At 43.7% G+C, this 16,224-nt stretch overlaps 1 protein-coding gene across 2 annotated transcripts in view; it reads left to right on the top strand.

The window, feature by feature from the left end:
- Positions 1-16,224, top strand: part of Arhgap44 (Rho GTPase activating protein 44) — a 159,423-nt gene that overhangs the window by 82,382 nt on the left and 60,817 nt on the right. For both annotated transcript variants that reach the window (XM_027427147.2, XM_035447638.1), the window contains exons 3-5: positions 529-633; positions 8,884-8,960; positions 15,927-16,038. In XM_027427147.2, coding sequence (XP_027282948.1) covers positions 529-633; positions 8,884-8,960; positions 15,927-16,038 — 294 coding nt within the window. The remainder of the gene's footprint in view (positions 1-528; positions 634-8,883; positions 8,961-15,926; positions 16,039-16,224) is intronic.

The raw sequence follows: 16,224 nt of genomic DNA, 5'->3' as shown, positions 1-16,224 counted from the left end.
CAAACTCTTAGGGAGTGAAACTATTGTTTTCAACAGTGCTTTCTATTTTGGCTCCCCGAGATGCAAGCCCCAGTCTATGGCTTTAACCAACCACATAGTAAAAATACTTGGGAGACATGCTTCAGTACTGAGCATGTGCAGACCTTTCTCCCTGCTGTTCTCTAAACAAGACAGTGTCAGAGCTGTTGTCACAGGCTTTACATTGTATGGAGCACAGTGAGTAACACAGGGTCAGTTGCAAATATACCATGGGATGTATTCGGGTATATACATACATGTATATGTATGTAATAAAATACATTTATTTAAGCCTGTGAGGGGCTTGGTATTTGAGAGATTACTAACTTAGATAAGATTCTTGGGGAAAAGATTCAAAGACTACCAAGGGAGCCCCCAGACTGCGGTCCCCCCCCCTTCAGTTCTCCAACACTGGGCATTTTCTGTCCAGAAATCCTTGCCTCTGTGGTAACAGTTCACCATTGTCTACCCCTGACCTCTGTCTCACTGTGCCTCCCACTGTCTGTGCAGGTGGAGAAGCGCCTAGAACTGGTGAAACAAGTGTCCCACAGTACACACAAGAAGCTCACCGCGTGTCTGCAGGGCCAGCAAGGAGCAGAGGCTGACAAGCGCTCAGTAAGTGCCCCGTGCTGAGCCCAGGCAGCTTAAAACCTGTGCCCCAGCACCCAGCATCCCACCCCCAGGGCAGCTGTTGCCCAGGCTACTCATGTGTCTGCAAGTCAACCAAGCAAGCCTTGGTGCTTATTCTTGCTGTGATGGAGCTTTTGCTCTCTATCCCTGCCTGAAGCATCACCTTCCCCAACCAAGATGAGGCCCCCCCTTCCTGGAGCAGGCACCCCAGGATGTCAGCACCATGCTTAGTTAAGACCCTACCTCTGAGGGAGTGTTACCCTCCATGGACACCTTTTATGGATTCAGCCTTAGTAGTATCAACAGTCTACAGAAAGCAATGTGCTGTGAGCACTGATGATTCCAGGGATCTAGACAGACTCTTGGAAGTTGTTTCTACTGTAATGAGGTAACAGAGAATGCCTGCTAGATAAAGTTGCTTCCATGCCCTTCTTTTAACTGATTTCAGTAACAACATTCACTGTGAATGTTCTCATACTCAGCAGTAAGTGGGGTAAACAGCCTTTTTTGTCTTTCCTCTTTACCCCTACCTCCTTCAGTTCCACATAAGAGCAAAAGATACTTTTAAAAGAGAGAGAGAGAGAGAGAGAGAGAGAGAGAGAGAGAGAGAGTATGTGTGTGTGTGTGTGTGTGTGTGTGTGTGTGTGTGTGTGTGTATGAAGGAGTTCACATGGGGGATGGTGCATGTGTGCCTTGGGTGTTGTTCCTTAGAAACCATTCAACCATTCTCTCCTTGATTTGAGACAAGGGTCTTTCACTGGTTTGAAACTTACCAAGTAGGCTAGCCTGACTGGTCATCAAGACCCAGGGATTTGCCTGCCTCTGCCTCCCCAGCACTGGGATTATAGGTATGCACCACCACACCTGACATTTATTTGAAAAAAATAAAAAAAAGTTCTAGGAATTGAACCTTGTGTTTGCAAGGCAAGCACTTACTGACTGAGCTGTGTCAGTTTTATCATAGGTATTTTGCAATCTAGGATGGTGTTAATTAGTATTAATTGTCAACCTGACAATATCTAGAATGATCTGAGAGATGGACGTGGGCATGCTTGTGGGAATTGTCTTCATTCCATGGAGGCGGAAAGAACCGCCTACCATAGGAGGCAACATCCCCTGGGTGAGCTCATCGACTGTAAGTCCAGCAGCAGCATTCCTTGTTGCCTATTCCTGAATGGATGCAACGTGACCAGACAATTCAAGTTTCTGATGTTGACTTTGTTTCTCTATAATGTGGACTATAAATACCCTGGAACTGAGAGCCAAAATAAACCCTTTCTCCTTTAAGCTGTATTTGTCAGAGTAGTTTATCAGAGCAGTAGGAGCAGTAACTAAAACAGATGGCCTCTCTCCCATTCCTCCTTCCTTGAGTTTACATCTGTGTTTGGTGTCTGTTGGATTAGTGCTCCACCTGGAGTTGTGCTGCCCTCTGTTTGCAATGGTCTCCCTGAGCCCCTGCTTATGTTAGCCTTGGCTGTTGAGAGTTACAGAATGAATGAATGGATGTGGCCTGGACTGAATGAATGTGCCCCATGCTTCCTTCTGTCTCCTGCACAAATGCCGGGTTGCTCTAGTCCTCATTTTCTTTCTCTCTTGTCCCAAGCTCTTAGTGTTTTGGATTTCAAATATTTGGAATTTTGGAGTATCTGTGAGTTCATAGTGAGGTACCCTGGGGCTCAGACACAAGTCTAAATATAAAATTTATTTGTTTCATGTCATCTATTGCACACAACCTAAAGGTGATATTATTTAATATTTTGATGCATCTTTGTTTTCTCTGTCACATGTGGCCAGGTATGGAATTTTCACTGGTGGCTTCTGGTCAGTGCTTAGAATGTTTCAAATTTTGGAGCATTTGGGTTTGGGGATTTCAGATTGGGGATGTTCAAACTCTATTTTCAGTAGGAATCCCTTGTGTGGGATATAAATAAAACATCCTCAGCTCTGGAAAATATCTATAGACATAATCAAGCATGTGTCAGGAATTTCAGTAGGGTGGCCCTGAGTAGTCCTGAAGAGGAGCTTGCAAAATGCCTTTGGATATGAGCTCCCTTGACCAGCAGTGGTCTAATGTGGTAACTGGGTTGCTGTTCCAGATAGGAACCTGAAGCTCAAGTGACCTTTGCCCCACATCCTTTCTTTTGCTGCAATATAACTAAGCGTAGTATACTTTTCTTTCAAGAGTCTCATTTGAGAGCCAAGCTTGGTGACACACACCTGTAATGCCCACACTCTGGAGATGGACAAAGGATCATGAGTTCCAGGCTAGCCTTGGGCACATAGTGAGTTTGAGGTCCATCTGGGCTATGGAAGACCTTGTTGACAAACAAAACAAAATAGAAGAGTTTAATTTTAATGTTACTGCTGGAGGTTTGAAACCAGCCTTGGAAGTTGACAGTGAAATGACACTAACATAATTTCCTGGGCTAAGACAGAATTACCTAATGTGTGAGGTTTTAACTGGGTTTGGAGTTCTGCCAATTCTGTCCAGTTAGCAGACAGTGTCTTATTCCTAGAGCCTTTGAGGTATATCCTAGCCAAGAGATCTGAAGGCAAGTGCATGGGGAGCATGGCTCGCCACTCAGCTCTGGGAGAGGCAGCCATACCAGGCTTCCTAGGGACACATAGGCACAACACCAGGGGTGGCCAGAAAGTGGGGATGAGGTTATAAATAAGAACCTTCATCACAGTTTCTGAGGGGGGGAAAGGAATGATGCAGGTGGAGGACTGGTAGTTAGCTTGGATAATTTTTGCAGGCTGTGAGGTACAAGGCTGTGCCTAGGTGACTGGCATCTGCCTCCCAGTGGCATGACTGGATAAGTGGATCATGGCTAGGAGAGTGCCTGGTAACGGAGGTAGTGGAGCAAGGCTTGGGATTGGTTGGTTTACCCGTGGAAAATATGTTCTGGCTGCATTCTTATAGTGTGGCTAGGAACTGGTATTTGTGGAATATTAGTTGAAATGTTTGTACTGTGGGATATTTGTTTAATGATACAAAGATGTATTGTATTCTTTTATGTTGCATTTGTTTTAACTCTGTGAAGCTGTGATACTTTGTCTAAAACGCCTGACTGGTCTAATAAAAAGCTGAGTGGACAATAGCTAGGCAGGCAAGAAATAGGCAGGACTGACATGCAGAGAGAATAATAGGAGAAAAAGAACAGGGAACCAGAAAATAAGGAGAGAGGACACCAGGGGCCTGCTACCCAGCTACACAGAAAGCCACGGAATAAGAAGTAAAAAAAGGTATATAGAATAGAGAAAGATAAAAGTCCAGAGGCAAAGGGCCGAGTGTTGGTGGCGCATGACTTTAATCCCAATACTCAGGAGGCAGAGGTAGGCGGATCTCTGTGAGTTTGAGACCAGCCTGGTCTACAGAGTGAGTGCCAGGATAGGCTCCAAAGAAGTCTAGAGGCAAAAGTATATGGGATAATAATTTAAGAAAAGCTGGCTGGAAATAAGCCAATCCAAGCTGGGCATTTATAAGTAATAATAAGTCTCTGTGTGATTATTTGTGAGCTGGGTGGTGGGCACTCCGAAGAACAAATAGCTTAAAAAAAAAAAAAAAAACCAACAACCACAAATCAGTTAGGCCTTTAATGTTGCTTCTCATCTCCTTTAACAATTGATCCTGGAAGCTATGGCTTTTGGTACGTGGGGTGGGGCAGTTTCTACTGCCGTGTTGGTGAGAACAGTATCATCATCTCATGGTTGCTGAGCTTGTCTGGATTCCCAGTGCAGGATGCAGAGGGGCAAGGATGTGTATCACATTTCCATCTTGCATTCTTAGTCCAGGCCAGTAGCTGGCTAGTTTATAGTTCTAGGGTTCTGGGTTCTGCCTATATCATGAGAAGGATACATCCAACAAGTAAATGGTGTTTCTCCCCTTTGTTTAACAAATATTAGAAAAAAAGAAAGAGAAAAATATTTTAGAGAGCCCATGTCCATCATATAGGAAAACGTATGTATCAAGAAGCACATTCAGCTGGACCTCCATGTTGGAAGGTCCAGGTCAGAGGCAAGCAGGTTCTATGATGGGCATCAATGACATGGATTGTGTCTTAGTGCTACAAAGCAGATCACTAGGAGTTCCATGGTGAGAAGTGAGCTTGTGGTGGACACACACAAGATCATTAGGCCAGAAGGATGCAGGGCCAGGGAGGAGTGAGACATCGCGCAGAAACAAAAGTGTGTTGAGAGCAAGTAAACTTCAGAGAAAGAGGAGGGAGGTGACATAAGCAGAGGCTGCAGGAGTTTGGGGTACACCTGACAGGTTAGGGCTAGGACTTGGACCTCATCCTTAAAGGTGTCATGGCATCCCATTTGCTCATCACGGTGGGCGTGGTAGAAGGGAGGCCCAATTAGACACATGTATGCATGACCTAGGTGATACCACAGGGAATGATAGAGCAGAATACCTAAAAGATACTTCTGGCAGAACATTCAACTGTGCTTTGAATGGATATGGAGAGCCAGAAAAGAGGGACCTGAATGGCCACTGACTCTTAAAGCTGAGATTGCCCACAGGGAAATATGATCTGAGAAGACTAATGGTCTTTGAGTCAGGAACACAGGACCTGCAGTTTTGGAAGCCTTCCTAGAAAGGTCTAGCAAAGATCTACTCACTGACTCGGCCTACATCCCAGATGGTATCCTTTATTCTACCCTTTTCAGAACCCTCAGCCAGGCTTCCCAGAATCCCTGCTGGCTCTTCTGTGTGGCTGTCTACTTTACTTTGGTGTGATCCGTTCTGGTCCCTATGGTTGTCATGTGATGGGGGTTCCCATCACTCTCCTCCCTCTTCATATTTCATCTTCTGCTTCCTCCCAAGCAGATGTTTAACATGGACATCAGGTAAGCTACTGTCCTTGCTGGGTCCCACCAAAGGGCCCCCATCCACTGTGGAGCAGAGGCTGGACTCCTTAACGAGTCTCCCGTCCATTCATTATTCTGCGCTCAGCTCTTGCCCCATCCTCCTCTCATCCTTCTCCAGCGGCACTGATGTATTTCTGAGAGCTGCATTCCTGTCAACGACAGCATTTGAATTTGTTCTGGCCTCTGAGTGCAAATCTTTCCAAGCAGTTGGGGTCAATGACTTTTATTCATTGCTCTTCTCAGTCTTAGCATCAAAAAGACCCCAACCACCCAGGGCACAGGCTTCTTCTTCTGCCACAGCCCATTACCGTGCCGCATTTTCGTCACAGTGCATATTAGTGCCTGAAGCACCATGATGACTGATCTCTGTCACTGATAACCAAGCTCCATGGGAACAAGGGTCTGATCTCCACCAGCTGTATTCTCAGTGCCTAAAACAGGGCCTGCCACATGGTAGGCAGTGATAAAAATAGACCAATGTCAGGAACAGACAGTCCATGAGTATTTGAGGCACAGGATCTGCCTGACACACTAGCCCACCAATTTAAAATAACAGGCAATTTAGTGAGAGGGCTCTGAGGTCAAGCCTGGAGTCTCCAGTGAAGTGAAGCTGCTTCTTCCTTTTGCCTGACCTTGAGTGAGTGATTGACTTCATAAGCCTTGGCTCCCTCATTTGGAAAGTGGTGATAGCAATGATTTCTTACCCTATGGGTTTATTTGTGAGTTTAATGAGGTAGTATTTGTAAATGACTGCACTGGGCTTAATGCTACTATGGTCAGAGCAAGATGCCTTGGCCTTTAGGGGATTAAATCACACAAGCTGCTTTGTAGGACAGAGAATTGGAGGATAGTGGAAAGCAGTTTTCCAACTCACATGAGAGAATACAGACACAGACTCATATATACAAGAGAGAGATTTTATACCTGAGCTGTCTTACAAACCATGCTGCTTAAGCCCAGGATAATTTTAGAAAGAACAGTCACTTCAGACATGACAGATTGATCCATCTGAACCTGGGGACATTCTGTCTTTTCTGGTCTTTTTCTTAAGTTTTTACGTGAACTTCAGTGCTGGGGACAAGTTCATTTTAATAGCTTATCTTTGTCCCTGAAAACAGCTGGTTGGCTTGTAGTCTGCTACACCAGGATCAGGACTGATGTGGATCCTTGGTAACAGAGGGGAACAAGTTTAGCAGCTGGGAATCCTTACATATGAGATGGGGTGGGCAGAGAGTGGGAGATAGCAGCTAAGACCTGGGTGATGGATGGTGGTAGGTATGAGGTGGCTACAGTAAACCTGTTTTTGTGGAGTTCCTATCCTGACCTCAGGGAATTTCCTTAGAAGTAGAAGTGAAGCATAGCCTGTTGGTGTTACAGCCCACTAGCTTCCACCCCACCTGCTGCATTGAGGATGGGCTGCCCAAGCCCTCTTGATGTGAAGGTACCACCTCATCTACTTCTTTCTTTGCCCCTGATGGATTCCTTCTGATTTCTTGATCCCTAAAACATCCACATGAAACAAAATATCAGTTGTTTTATTACCCCTCCTGTTGTGGAATAATCTTTTTGTACTCTGTGAAGATTTGTCACTCAGATTCTGTTAATAAAGAGCTGAATGGCCAATAGTCAGGATTCTGGGGACAGAGAGGATGCTGGGAAGAAAGGCGGAGTCACAAGGAAACACCATGAGACACAGAGGAAGCACCATGTGCAGGAGGAGAGGTAGCAAGCCTTGGGCCATGCAACAGCACACAGATGAATACAAATGGGTTAATTTAAGTTATAAGACCTAGCTAAAACAAGCCTAAGCTATCATTGGAGATTTCACAATTAATAATAAGTCTCAGTGTGGTTATTTGGGAGCTGGCAAACCCTCACATTCATCTCCAGCTCTTTCCTAGAGGGACAGTAAAGGACTTGTCTAAGTACATTGCCATTCACTCAGTGATTCACCTAGTTTTTAAAAGCCAAGGAGTCAGCTCTAGGTGTAATAACAGGAAATGGTATGAAAGACACCTATTACATGAGCAGGAGGACAAGGCCTGGAGTGAAGATTGACACTTTGCTTACCAGCCTTGTCGTTGTGACAAACTATGTAACAGAAGCTATCTAAGGCAGGGGACAATTGTTTTGGCTCATGGTTTCAGGGGACGTTGGTCCATTGTGGGGAGAAGGGATAGCTGGCAGCAGGGCTTGTGCTACGACTTGTTCACATGTCAGAGGATCAGGATGCAGAGAGGGCTGTAACTGGGGCTGACCTCTATCAAATGTATATCCCAGGTGGACTGTGACCACCGTCACATCTGCCATCCCATGACCAAAAGGTTCCACAAACTTCCATCAGCTGGGAGCAACTGTTCACACACATGAACCAATGGGGAATAGCATATGCTATGTTTGTGAAGAATATAGTAACAATGAACACCTACATGCAAGAGCAAGCTAAGATATGCTTAGAATTTGAATAAAAGGGTGCACAAGAAACTGGACACCATCATGGCATCTGGTGAAGACTGAGGGATGTCCCTTCACACAGACAACATTCTCTTGGCACATGAATGTTTGAGTTGTTTCTGCCATCTGGTTGTCATAGGGAGGCTGCAGTCACACTGATGAACATGTTTTATTCAGATACATGCTTGTAGCTCGTGGGGACATGTAACCCAAAGTGGAATGGTAGCTTTGGGTAGTCTTAAAGCTACTACTGAACTTTGCCATAGTGAAGGATCTTTGAAATTTCCAGCAAGAATGTCCTTCTAGGGCTGGAGAAATGGCTCAGCAGTTAACAGCAAGGTTCACAACTGAAACTACAAGAATGCCCTTCTTTGAATGCTAAACCAATGTTTATTTTCTATTTAAATAAACGTTAAATAGAGCCATCCGTGTGGGTGTGTGTGACTGGCAGCTCGTTGTTTGGATGACTGATTGGGTTTCCTTAGTCACTAATGAGCTGGGTTGCCTTTTCATGAGCTCCCTGGCTTTGCTGTGCACTGTAATCGTACGTGAACACTTTTCTCTTACGATGTCTTGTTTGAAAAGTAGGATGGGTAGACTTTTCAAAAAGAGAGTGTTTGGGGGAAATGAATGCATTGCTCAAAACTTTGTGAACATAATTATGAAATAGTTTTTTTGTTTTCCTTTTTGTTATCCCACTTCCATTTTCCAAAGTAGCATATTGATTAATTTCCCACTTTTTTTCACCTCATAAGTCTGACATGTATGAGCACTTAGGGATTAAACATGTTTTGAAGTCAGATGTTTCATAGCTATTTTAATATAATATCTTTTCAAGCATTTGACTTTGTCCTTTCGGAGGATGTGAACCAAAAATTTTCAGCATAGCATCTGTTTCCTTTCCAGAAAAAGTTGCCTTTGACAACACTGGCTCAGTGCTTGATGGAGGGGTCTGCGATCCTGGGGGACGACACACTTCTTGGGTAAGGCTATACCATGTGTATGTTTGTGCAAAATCTAGGTAATCTCCATCTGTAACGTGGGGATTAAGACTCCTCATTGGAGCACCAGTGTCTCCTGAGTGGGAAAGGAGATGTTACCATGAAAATCAAAACCGTCAGGTAAAGTGCTGTTGTCTGTGACATCAGGCAAGTCCCTATGGGGAAAGGAACTTAAGTCTGGTGAAGGTCAGTGAGATCCCCAGGCTCACATGGAGCACAGGTGACCTCCATCACATGTCAGAACTTAATGGGGCTCCCAGCAGGACAAGTCAAGCTAATCTGAAGCTGAAATCATCAGAGTATCTCCTACTCAGCAGCCAGTTCAGCACTCTAAGAAGCAAGACTAACAGGACACCATGTAAGAAAGCACAAAATAGTTAACTAAAGTGAAATTGTGTAATGAACTAAAGACAAAGACCTTGACAAAGGAAATTAAATCATATGGACAGAATTGAATAAGACAAACAAAACCAAACGCTTTAAAAGTATGCTACTAGTAAAAATTTAATTGAGCTAAAGTAGAGATTATACACCAGTGGAGAGTTGATGAACTTGGAAACAACACAATGACCTACAAGCCAAAGCTGTGATGAGCCTTTGCACTGTGAGGTGATGGGGACTGCACAGCCACTGCATCCATCTAGAGGGGATTCCCGAAGAAGAAAGCAGACAAGGGAAGTTTGCAGTTGATGATTTTCAGCTGTAGCTGGAAAGACAAACATGTATCTAAAATTAAGGAGATCTGTAGAAGGATATTTGTGATTTAAAGTCAGCCAGAGGGAAGAGATGATCACCTCTAACAGGGCTTTAAGCTGGTAACAGACCATCATGAGACAAATAAGTGCCAGGGGATGGTGGAGGATGTGTTCAGGTGCCCAGTGAGAATTCAACAAAACTGGAGTGTTATGCTAAATGAAGTCATTATCTAAGAATAAGGAGGTAGTAGTGGTGCATGCCTTTAATCCCAGCACTCAGGAGGCAGACACAGTGAGTTCGAGGCCAGCCTGGCTACAAAGCTACACAGAGAAACCCTGTCTCAACAAACCAAAAAGAAGGAGAAGGAGAAGAAGAAGGAAATAAAGGGACTTTCAGGAAGAGAGTTAGGGCTTGCAGAGTCAACATGAAGGTACAGTTTGCATATTGAATAAACCGAAGTTTCATGAAATGGACTATGTCCAGAGGAAAGTGGTGACATGTGCACAGCATGGGAGAACTTGTAGTTACTTTATTGTAAGGGAGGGAAAGATTTATTTTCCCTCCAGCCTTTCTAGGTGCCTGGGCCAGGGCCCTGCAAATAAGATTAGCAGCTGACAGCTCGCCAGAAGAGCAGACACTTCTTCCCAGCATGTGTAAGGCATGCACGTGGGGTGGTTGAACGATGAGTAACGGAGTGGTAGAACGTGGGTTTATGCAGCATCTTGACAAAAGAGTAACAGTTTGAGAAGCAATGACAAGACAAAGGGAGAGGAGTTTCTTGGGTGGCAGATTGTGGGAAGGGAAAGATATGGGGAGCTGACAGAAGGCAGAACCAGTTGACAAAGATTGCAATGCGGGTACCTGTGACTCTGGCTTGAGGTCTGGAGGTGTCTGGTGATTAATTTCTGCTCTTTCAGGTAGAAGGGAGGAGGAACATGTTTGTAAATCCATTTCCTGCATTTATATGTGTGTGGGGGGGATCCCACTTTTGATTCTTTTATCTTATTTGTCCTTGCCTCAGAATAATCCTTAAGCCAAAGTGGCATGGTTTCAGTGGCTTATTGTACTATCTTTCAGTGTAAACAAAATACAAGCATTAAATTAAAAGAAAGCAATATTGTAAAAATGATTAGACAATCAAAACAGAAGACACTGGGGAGAGAGCACTGTTTTCAGATCATGGATCATTTAAAAGGAAAGTGGGATATATTACCTTTAAATTTATAGTCAGTGTATGTGTGTTAGACAAGCAAAGAGAATAGGAAGCCTGGTATGGTGGCTTACACCTGTGATCTCAGCACTCAGGAGATGGAGGCAGGAGAACTGATACAAGTTGGAGAACAGTCTGAGCTACCCAATGAGTTCCCAACTTGTCTAGGCTACAGTGTGAGAAATTATATATATATATATATATATATATATATATATATATATATATATGAGAGATCTGTGATGTCTTCAAGGGGATGACCTAGAAAAGAACTACCGAGGCACATGTGGACAGGAATAGTATGTGTAATGTTTATCTTCCAAACTAGTAGAAAGAGAAGAAATGAATAGAAGGGAAAACAAACAAGGGACTAAAACTGAAAACTATCCACAGAGGAAACAGGGTAGCTAGGAAATTGTGGGTGAAGGAGCTGTGGTTTGAATGGAAAATGTCCCATTCAGGTTCATATATTTGCACATTTGGTCCCCGCTGGTGGGTGTGGGTTTGTGGACCTTTAGGAGGTAGAGCCTAACTAGAAAAATGAAATGCTCTCCTGGGGGGCTTTGAGTTTCTTAGCCCGCCCTGCTCTTGTCTGGTCTCTCTCCTGGTTGTGCTCAGATATGAGCAAATAGTTACTTATGCTGTTTCTGCCAGAGAGCTGTCAGCTGCCTGCCTTCCCCGCCACAATGGATTGTACCCTCTTACAACCCTAAGGCAGAAGAAATCCTTCCATTCAGATGTTTCACATTGGGTATTTGATCAAAGCAACTAGAAAAGTAACTGATAGAGAAGGAGGCACATGCAGAAGGCCTTGCTGTATGTGACCCCAGTCACCACAGATGGGAATGGAATAAAGCAAACGTTTTAAAATAGAGAACATTGTCAGCATGTCAACATACCACACATTCAGAGCAATGCAGTGACACCACGGGGAGTCGGTGATCTTCCTTCTAGAATCCACTAAAGCTAAAACACAGGCATTTTTGTTTTCCTTAAAGATGTAGACCCACAATATTATCAAAGACAAGTAAAAGACACCAGCACCACAGTTGTGTGAGCTTCCAGGCATAGGGATAACCAAGAACAGGCTGGATGAGGTTCACTGGGGCACACCTGTTTACCATGCATGAAGTCTCTGGTTTGATCCTCATCATTATACAGACAACAGTAACAACCAAGGAATGTATTGGACACATCCCAGTGCAGTGACCCCCCACATCAGCAGTTGGTGCACCAAGGTCTGACATAACATACAGCAAGGAATTCTCTTATGCTCAGAATGATGGCACCAGAGTTTCTGCAATCATGGGTCTTTGAGGAGGAATGGATTATTAAAATAATGGATGGGGATTCTAAGTCTTTCGGGTACCCAGGGAATCCAAAGATTGCACAGTCTATACCTGTAGGAGATTTCTCCTCATCCACACCCAGCACAGCTTCCCATGGGGGTTTAACAGAAACAATGTTTAAAATACTGAACTCTGGTCTCAGCAAGGTATAGCAGTACCAGGCACTAGAAAGGGGGCTCAGGGCTCCCTGTCCATAACAGATGTAATATTCCTCAGCCTCATGGCCCTAAGCTTTATCCCTTCTGGGAAGAAAGAAGAAAGAAGTATCTTTCCTGGAGAACATAAGGGGCAGGCTCCAATGAAGGACCTACGCCTGTGAGGGTTAGGACGGTAGGGCAAGAGAGCGCCCACAGCTCAGCCTGACTATTCTGCACATAGCTCTCAGCTGCCTTGCCACCCCCTCAGGCTCCAAACTTGCCATCCCTGCCCTTAAAACAGAAGTGGGCACCAGATATCCCAGGCATCCAAGGGAAGACTAACCTCCATCAATCCATGAGAGAAATACAATTTGAAAGAACTAAAGATGGGGTGGAGAGGAAAGATTTTAGATGAACTGTTGACTATGTTTTCGACTGGTAGAAAGAAGGCAGTGCAGTATGAAATCAAAAGGATCTTGGTTTGGTACTGGATGTTTACCAGGCAGGAACATTCAAAAATCAAAATCAAATTGGAAGACATGGAAACAAATGACTGCAGATGCAAAATCCGCAGTCAAAGATGATTTGGGGGAAACTATGTAGAAAATCGAGCATGAAGACAAAGACATGGCAGAGAGACAAACTTGGAAACTTGGAGGAATGGTTCCAGAAGTCATGCTTAAGTAGCAGGAGTTTTAAGAAAGAGAGGAAGGAATTATCACGATAATAAAAAGGAATGATCTGAAAGCATTTTCCAGGTGGAGGAAGGGCTTGACTTCCCAACTGAAGTGATCCACTGAGCTCCTGGAACAGTGGAACAATCATTAATTGGAGCCTGAGATTTGGGATCCTGAACAGTGGTGCCAGAAGACTACACAAGCTTCTAGAAATAAGGATTATGCTATCACAAAGAACCAAAATGGTGACGCCCCTGGACCCACCAAAAGCAACGAAGGAAGCTAGAAAGTAAAACAGCCTTCGAAACTGGAGAAAGACACTGCTCAGTGTGGTACCCAAGTCCTAGTCTATAGGCATGTGAGGACCGTGGCTTTAAAACACAACCTCACTTCTAAGGAGGGTGAACAAAAAAGAAGTAGATGCAGGGTGAAAGACACAGGGAAGAGCCATGGCCAACCCTGGAAACACTGGAGGGAGATTCCAAGAAGATAGCTGTGTCCTAGGGACAAAAAGAAGCCACTCCAGGCTGGCACATGTTCAGGGGAGATGAGTTCAAGAAGGCATAGCTCATATACATCAAGTGTTAGCGCCCTGAGCCTTGGGAAAGTGTCTGGTGTTTGGGGCTCAGTCAAGCACACAGAAAGCAAGCAAACTGAACTGTGGTTCACTTTAGGGAAACCAAATGAATACAGAGCCTGTTGCTCATGCCATACTAATTGTATACTTAACTCCAGTATGGATGAAGTAGTTCCTCTCTTCAAATGCTTGAGACCAGTTTGTACAGTTTGGAATTTTCATGGTTTTAAAATAGTTGCATAGCTATTGCCAGTTTAAGGGTATTTAACACAAAACTCTTAGAGATGGCTCAGTGGTTAAGAGCATTAGCTGCTCCCCCAGAGGATCTGGGTTTAATTGCCAGCATCTATATGGCAGCTTACAACTGCCTATAACTCTGTTTCCTGGGAATGTGATGCCCTCTTCTGGTCACCACAGGCACTGCACATATGTCATGAACAGAACAGGGAAAATACTCATAGACTTGAAAAAAAGTTTGTATTTTTGGATAGGAATGTACAGGAACACTTGTAATATATAGTCAAAAATATAAACACTGAACATCTATTAATTTAAATAAGCAGAGAGTAAGAAAATTTAAGTCCAAATTAAATTATCATTTTCCATAGTTAGGGGTCAACAGCTAATGCTTAATGTTTTTTAAAAAATCCAGAAGTAGGATAAGGAATATGAAAGTACCAGAAAACACACCATTAAAAAAGTGCAAAGATAAAACCACAAGCTTGGAATCGGCATTTATAGGAGGTGACAGGAAGTGAATTAGAACCTGTTTTCCATTTCCTTACAGATGTATGGCTATGTAAAGAATTGTCAATAAAGTTAAATAACTAAATCCCAGTTCAGAAGTAGCCAAGAATGTGAGGAATACTTCATGGGCCAGGGGTCTTGGAGGGCCTGAAAGAGATGCCACGCTGCAGACTTACCTAGACTTTCATGCTGAGAGTTATCAGGGACGTGGAACAGTAGAAGCTCTCAAACATGCACAATAAATAAATAAATAAATAAATAAATAAATAAATAAAGGCTACTCATGCATGTGTATGTATGAGGATGTATTATACGCGTATAGCAGTAATAAAAGCTTTTGATTATGGAAAAGCTCAATACATGGAGGTAGACATGTTTAAAAAAAGAACTATGCATAACAATAAAATGATGAATTTTGTATAAGCAAACATGGACAAGCCCTAAAAATAGCTACATGCCAAAAGCAAGTCCAGCTGAGGAAACTTTGTAGTAGAGTTCTTTTTTAAAAAAAATTAATATTTTCTTATTTTATTTTATGGGCATTGGTGTTTTCCCTGCATGTATGTAAGAGTATTGGATTCCTTTTAACTGCAGTTACAGACAGTTGTGAGCTGTCATGTGGGTGCTGGGAATTGAATCTGGGTCCTCTGAAAGAGCCAGTCAGTGCTCTTAACCTCTGAGCCATCTCTCCAGTGCAGTAGTAGAGTTCTTGCTGGGCATGTCTAAGTCCCTGGCTTCAATCCCTACACTAGGAGGGAAGCAATTTGTGCAAAAATAAGTTGAATATAAAACCAATGGTGAAAACATTTTTAACCAAGTGGTGGCATCATGTTATATGTGAGCACACTAGAATAGAGAGAGCATTCTATCAGCTGAGAATAAACTGTATCTGTTTATACCTTCATTAACACTTAACACTTACCTGAGTTTCAATTAACATTGTACTGGGTAAGGAAGAAAGTCATTTAGGGAAAGCTAATGTCCTTGAAAAACAATCTCTTTTCTCAGAAAATGGATTAATGCTCTTTATTATGTCATCTGTCATTTGGTCAGTATTGACCAACTTGTGGGGTGACTTTCTGGCTTTTTCCATGGGATAATGGCCTAAGTACTCATTGTGTACTAAGTAACTTTTCATGGCTTAGGAGTAAGTATTTTCACCTGGTGAGGTCCTATCAGAATTGAGATTCAGGTATTTATTTGAAGGTGTGGTGTGTTAATGGATCCATCTTACCTGGTCTTTCCAGGGATCCCAGATGGGAGAGAGAGAAGCGATTGAATCCATGAGCTGGTGGATTTGGCTTGTGGGAGTCTATTTTCCCCATATTTCTAATAGTTCCCATGTATCCCTGTTGCCCCTGGCACTCAGCACTGTTTGGAATAGGTGATACCTCCATATGTAGAGACCCTGGGAACAGCTTGGTCACTGGTAGTCATAGAAATCAACCAGTTGACACTGACTTGGGGATGTGTATCTAGCCAGGAGTGATGGAGTGTGACTCCACACACTGTGGTGGTCCAGGGTATTCAGGATGCCTTCCTCCCTTGTTTGCAGGAAGATGCTGAAGCTCTGTGGAGAGACGGAGGACAAGCTAGCTCAGGAGCTGATCCACTTCGAGCTGCAAGTGGAGAGGGATGTGATTGAGCCCCTGTTCCTGCTGGCAGAGGTGAGATGCTGAGTGAGGCTGGGCTTGGTTCAGAAAAATGCCTTCTACATCCAGCCCTCTGTTTCCTTCTCTCCCCCGATCTCTGACCTTGTATTCCATCAGGAAACATCATGACCACACTATTGTCAAGGCTTCCAAGTATGGTGGAGCTTTCAGCTGCTTGCTGCTCCCTTCCCCCCCTCACTG

This window comes from Cricetulus griseus, chromosome 7 (genome assembly GCF_003668045.3).
Source record: "Cricetulus griseus strain 17A/GY chromosome 7, alternate assembly CriGri-PICRH-1.0, whole genome shotgun sequence".
NCBI lineage: Eukaryota > Metazoa > Chordata > Mammalia > Rodentia > Cricetidae > Cricetulus > Cricetulus griseus.
The sequence above is the reverse complement of the archived record's forward strand: the minus strand, read 5'-3'. Positions and strand labels throughout refer to the sequence as shown.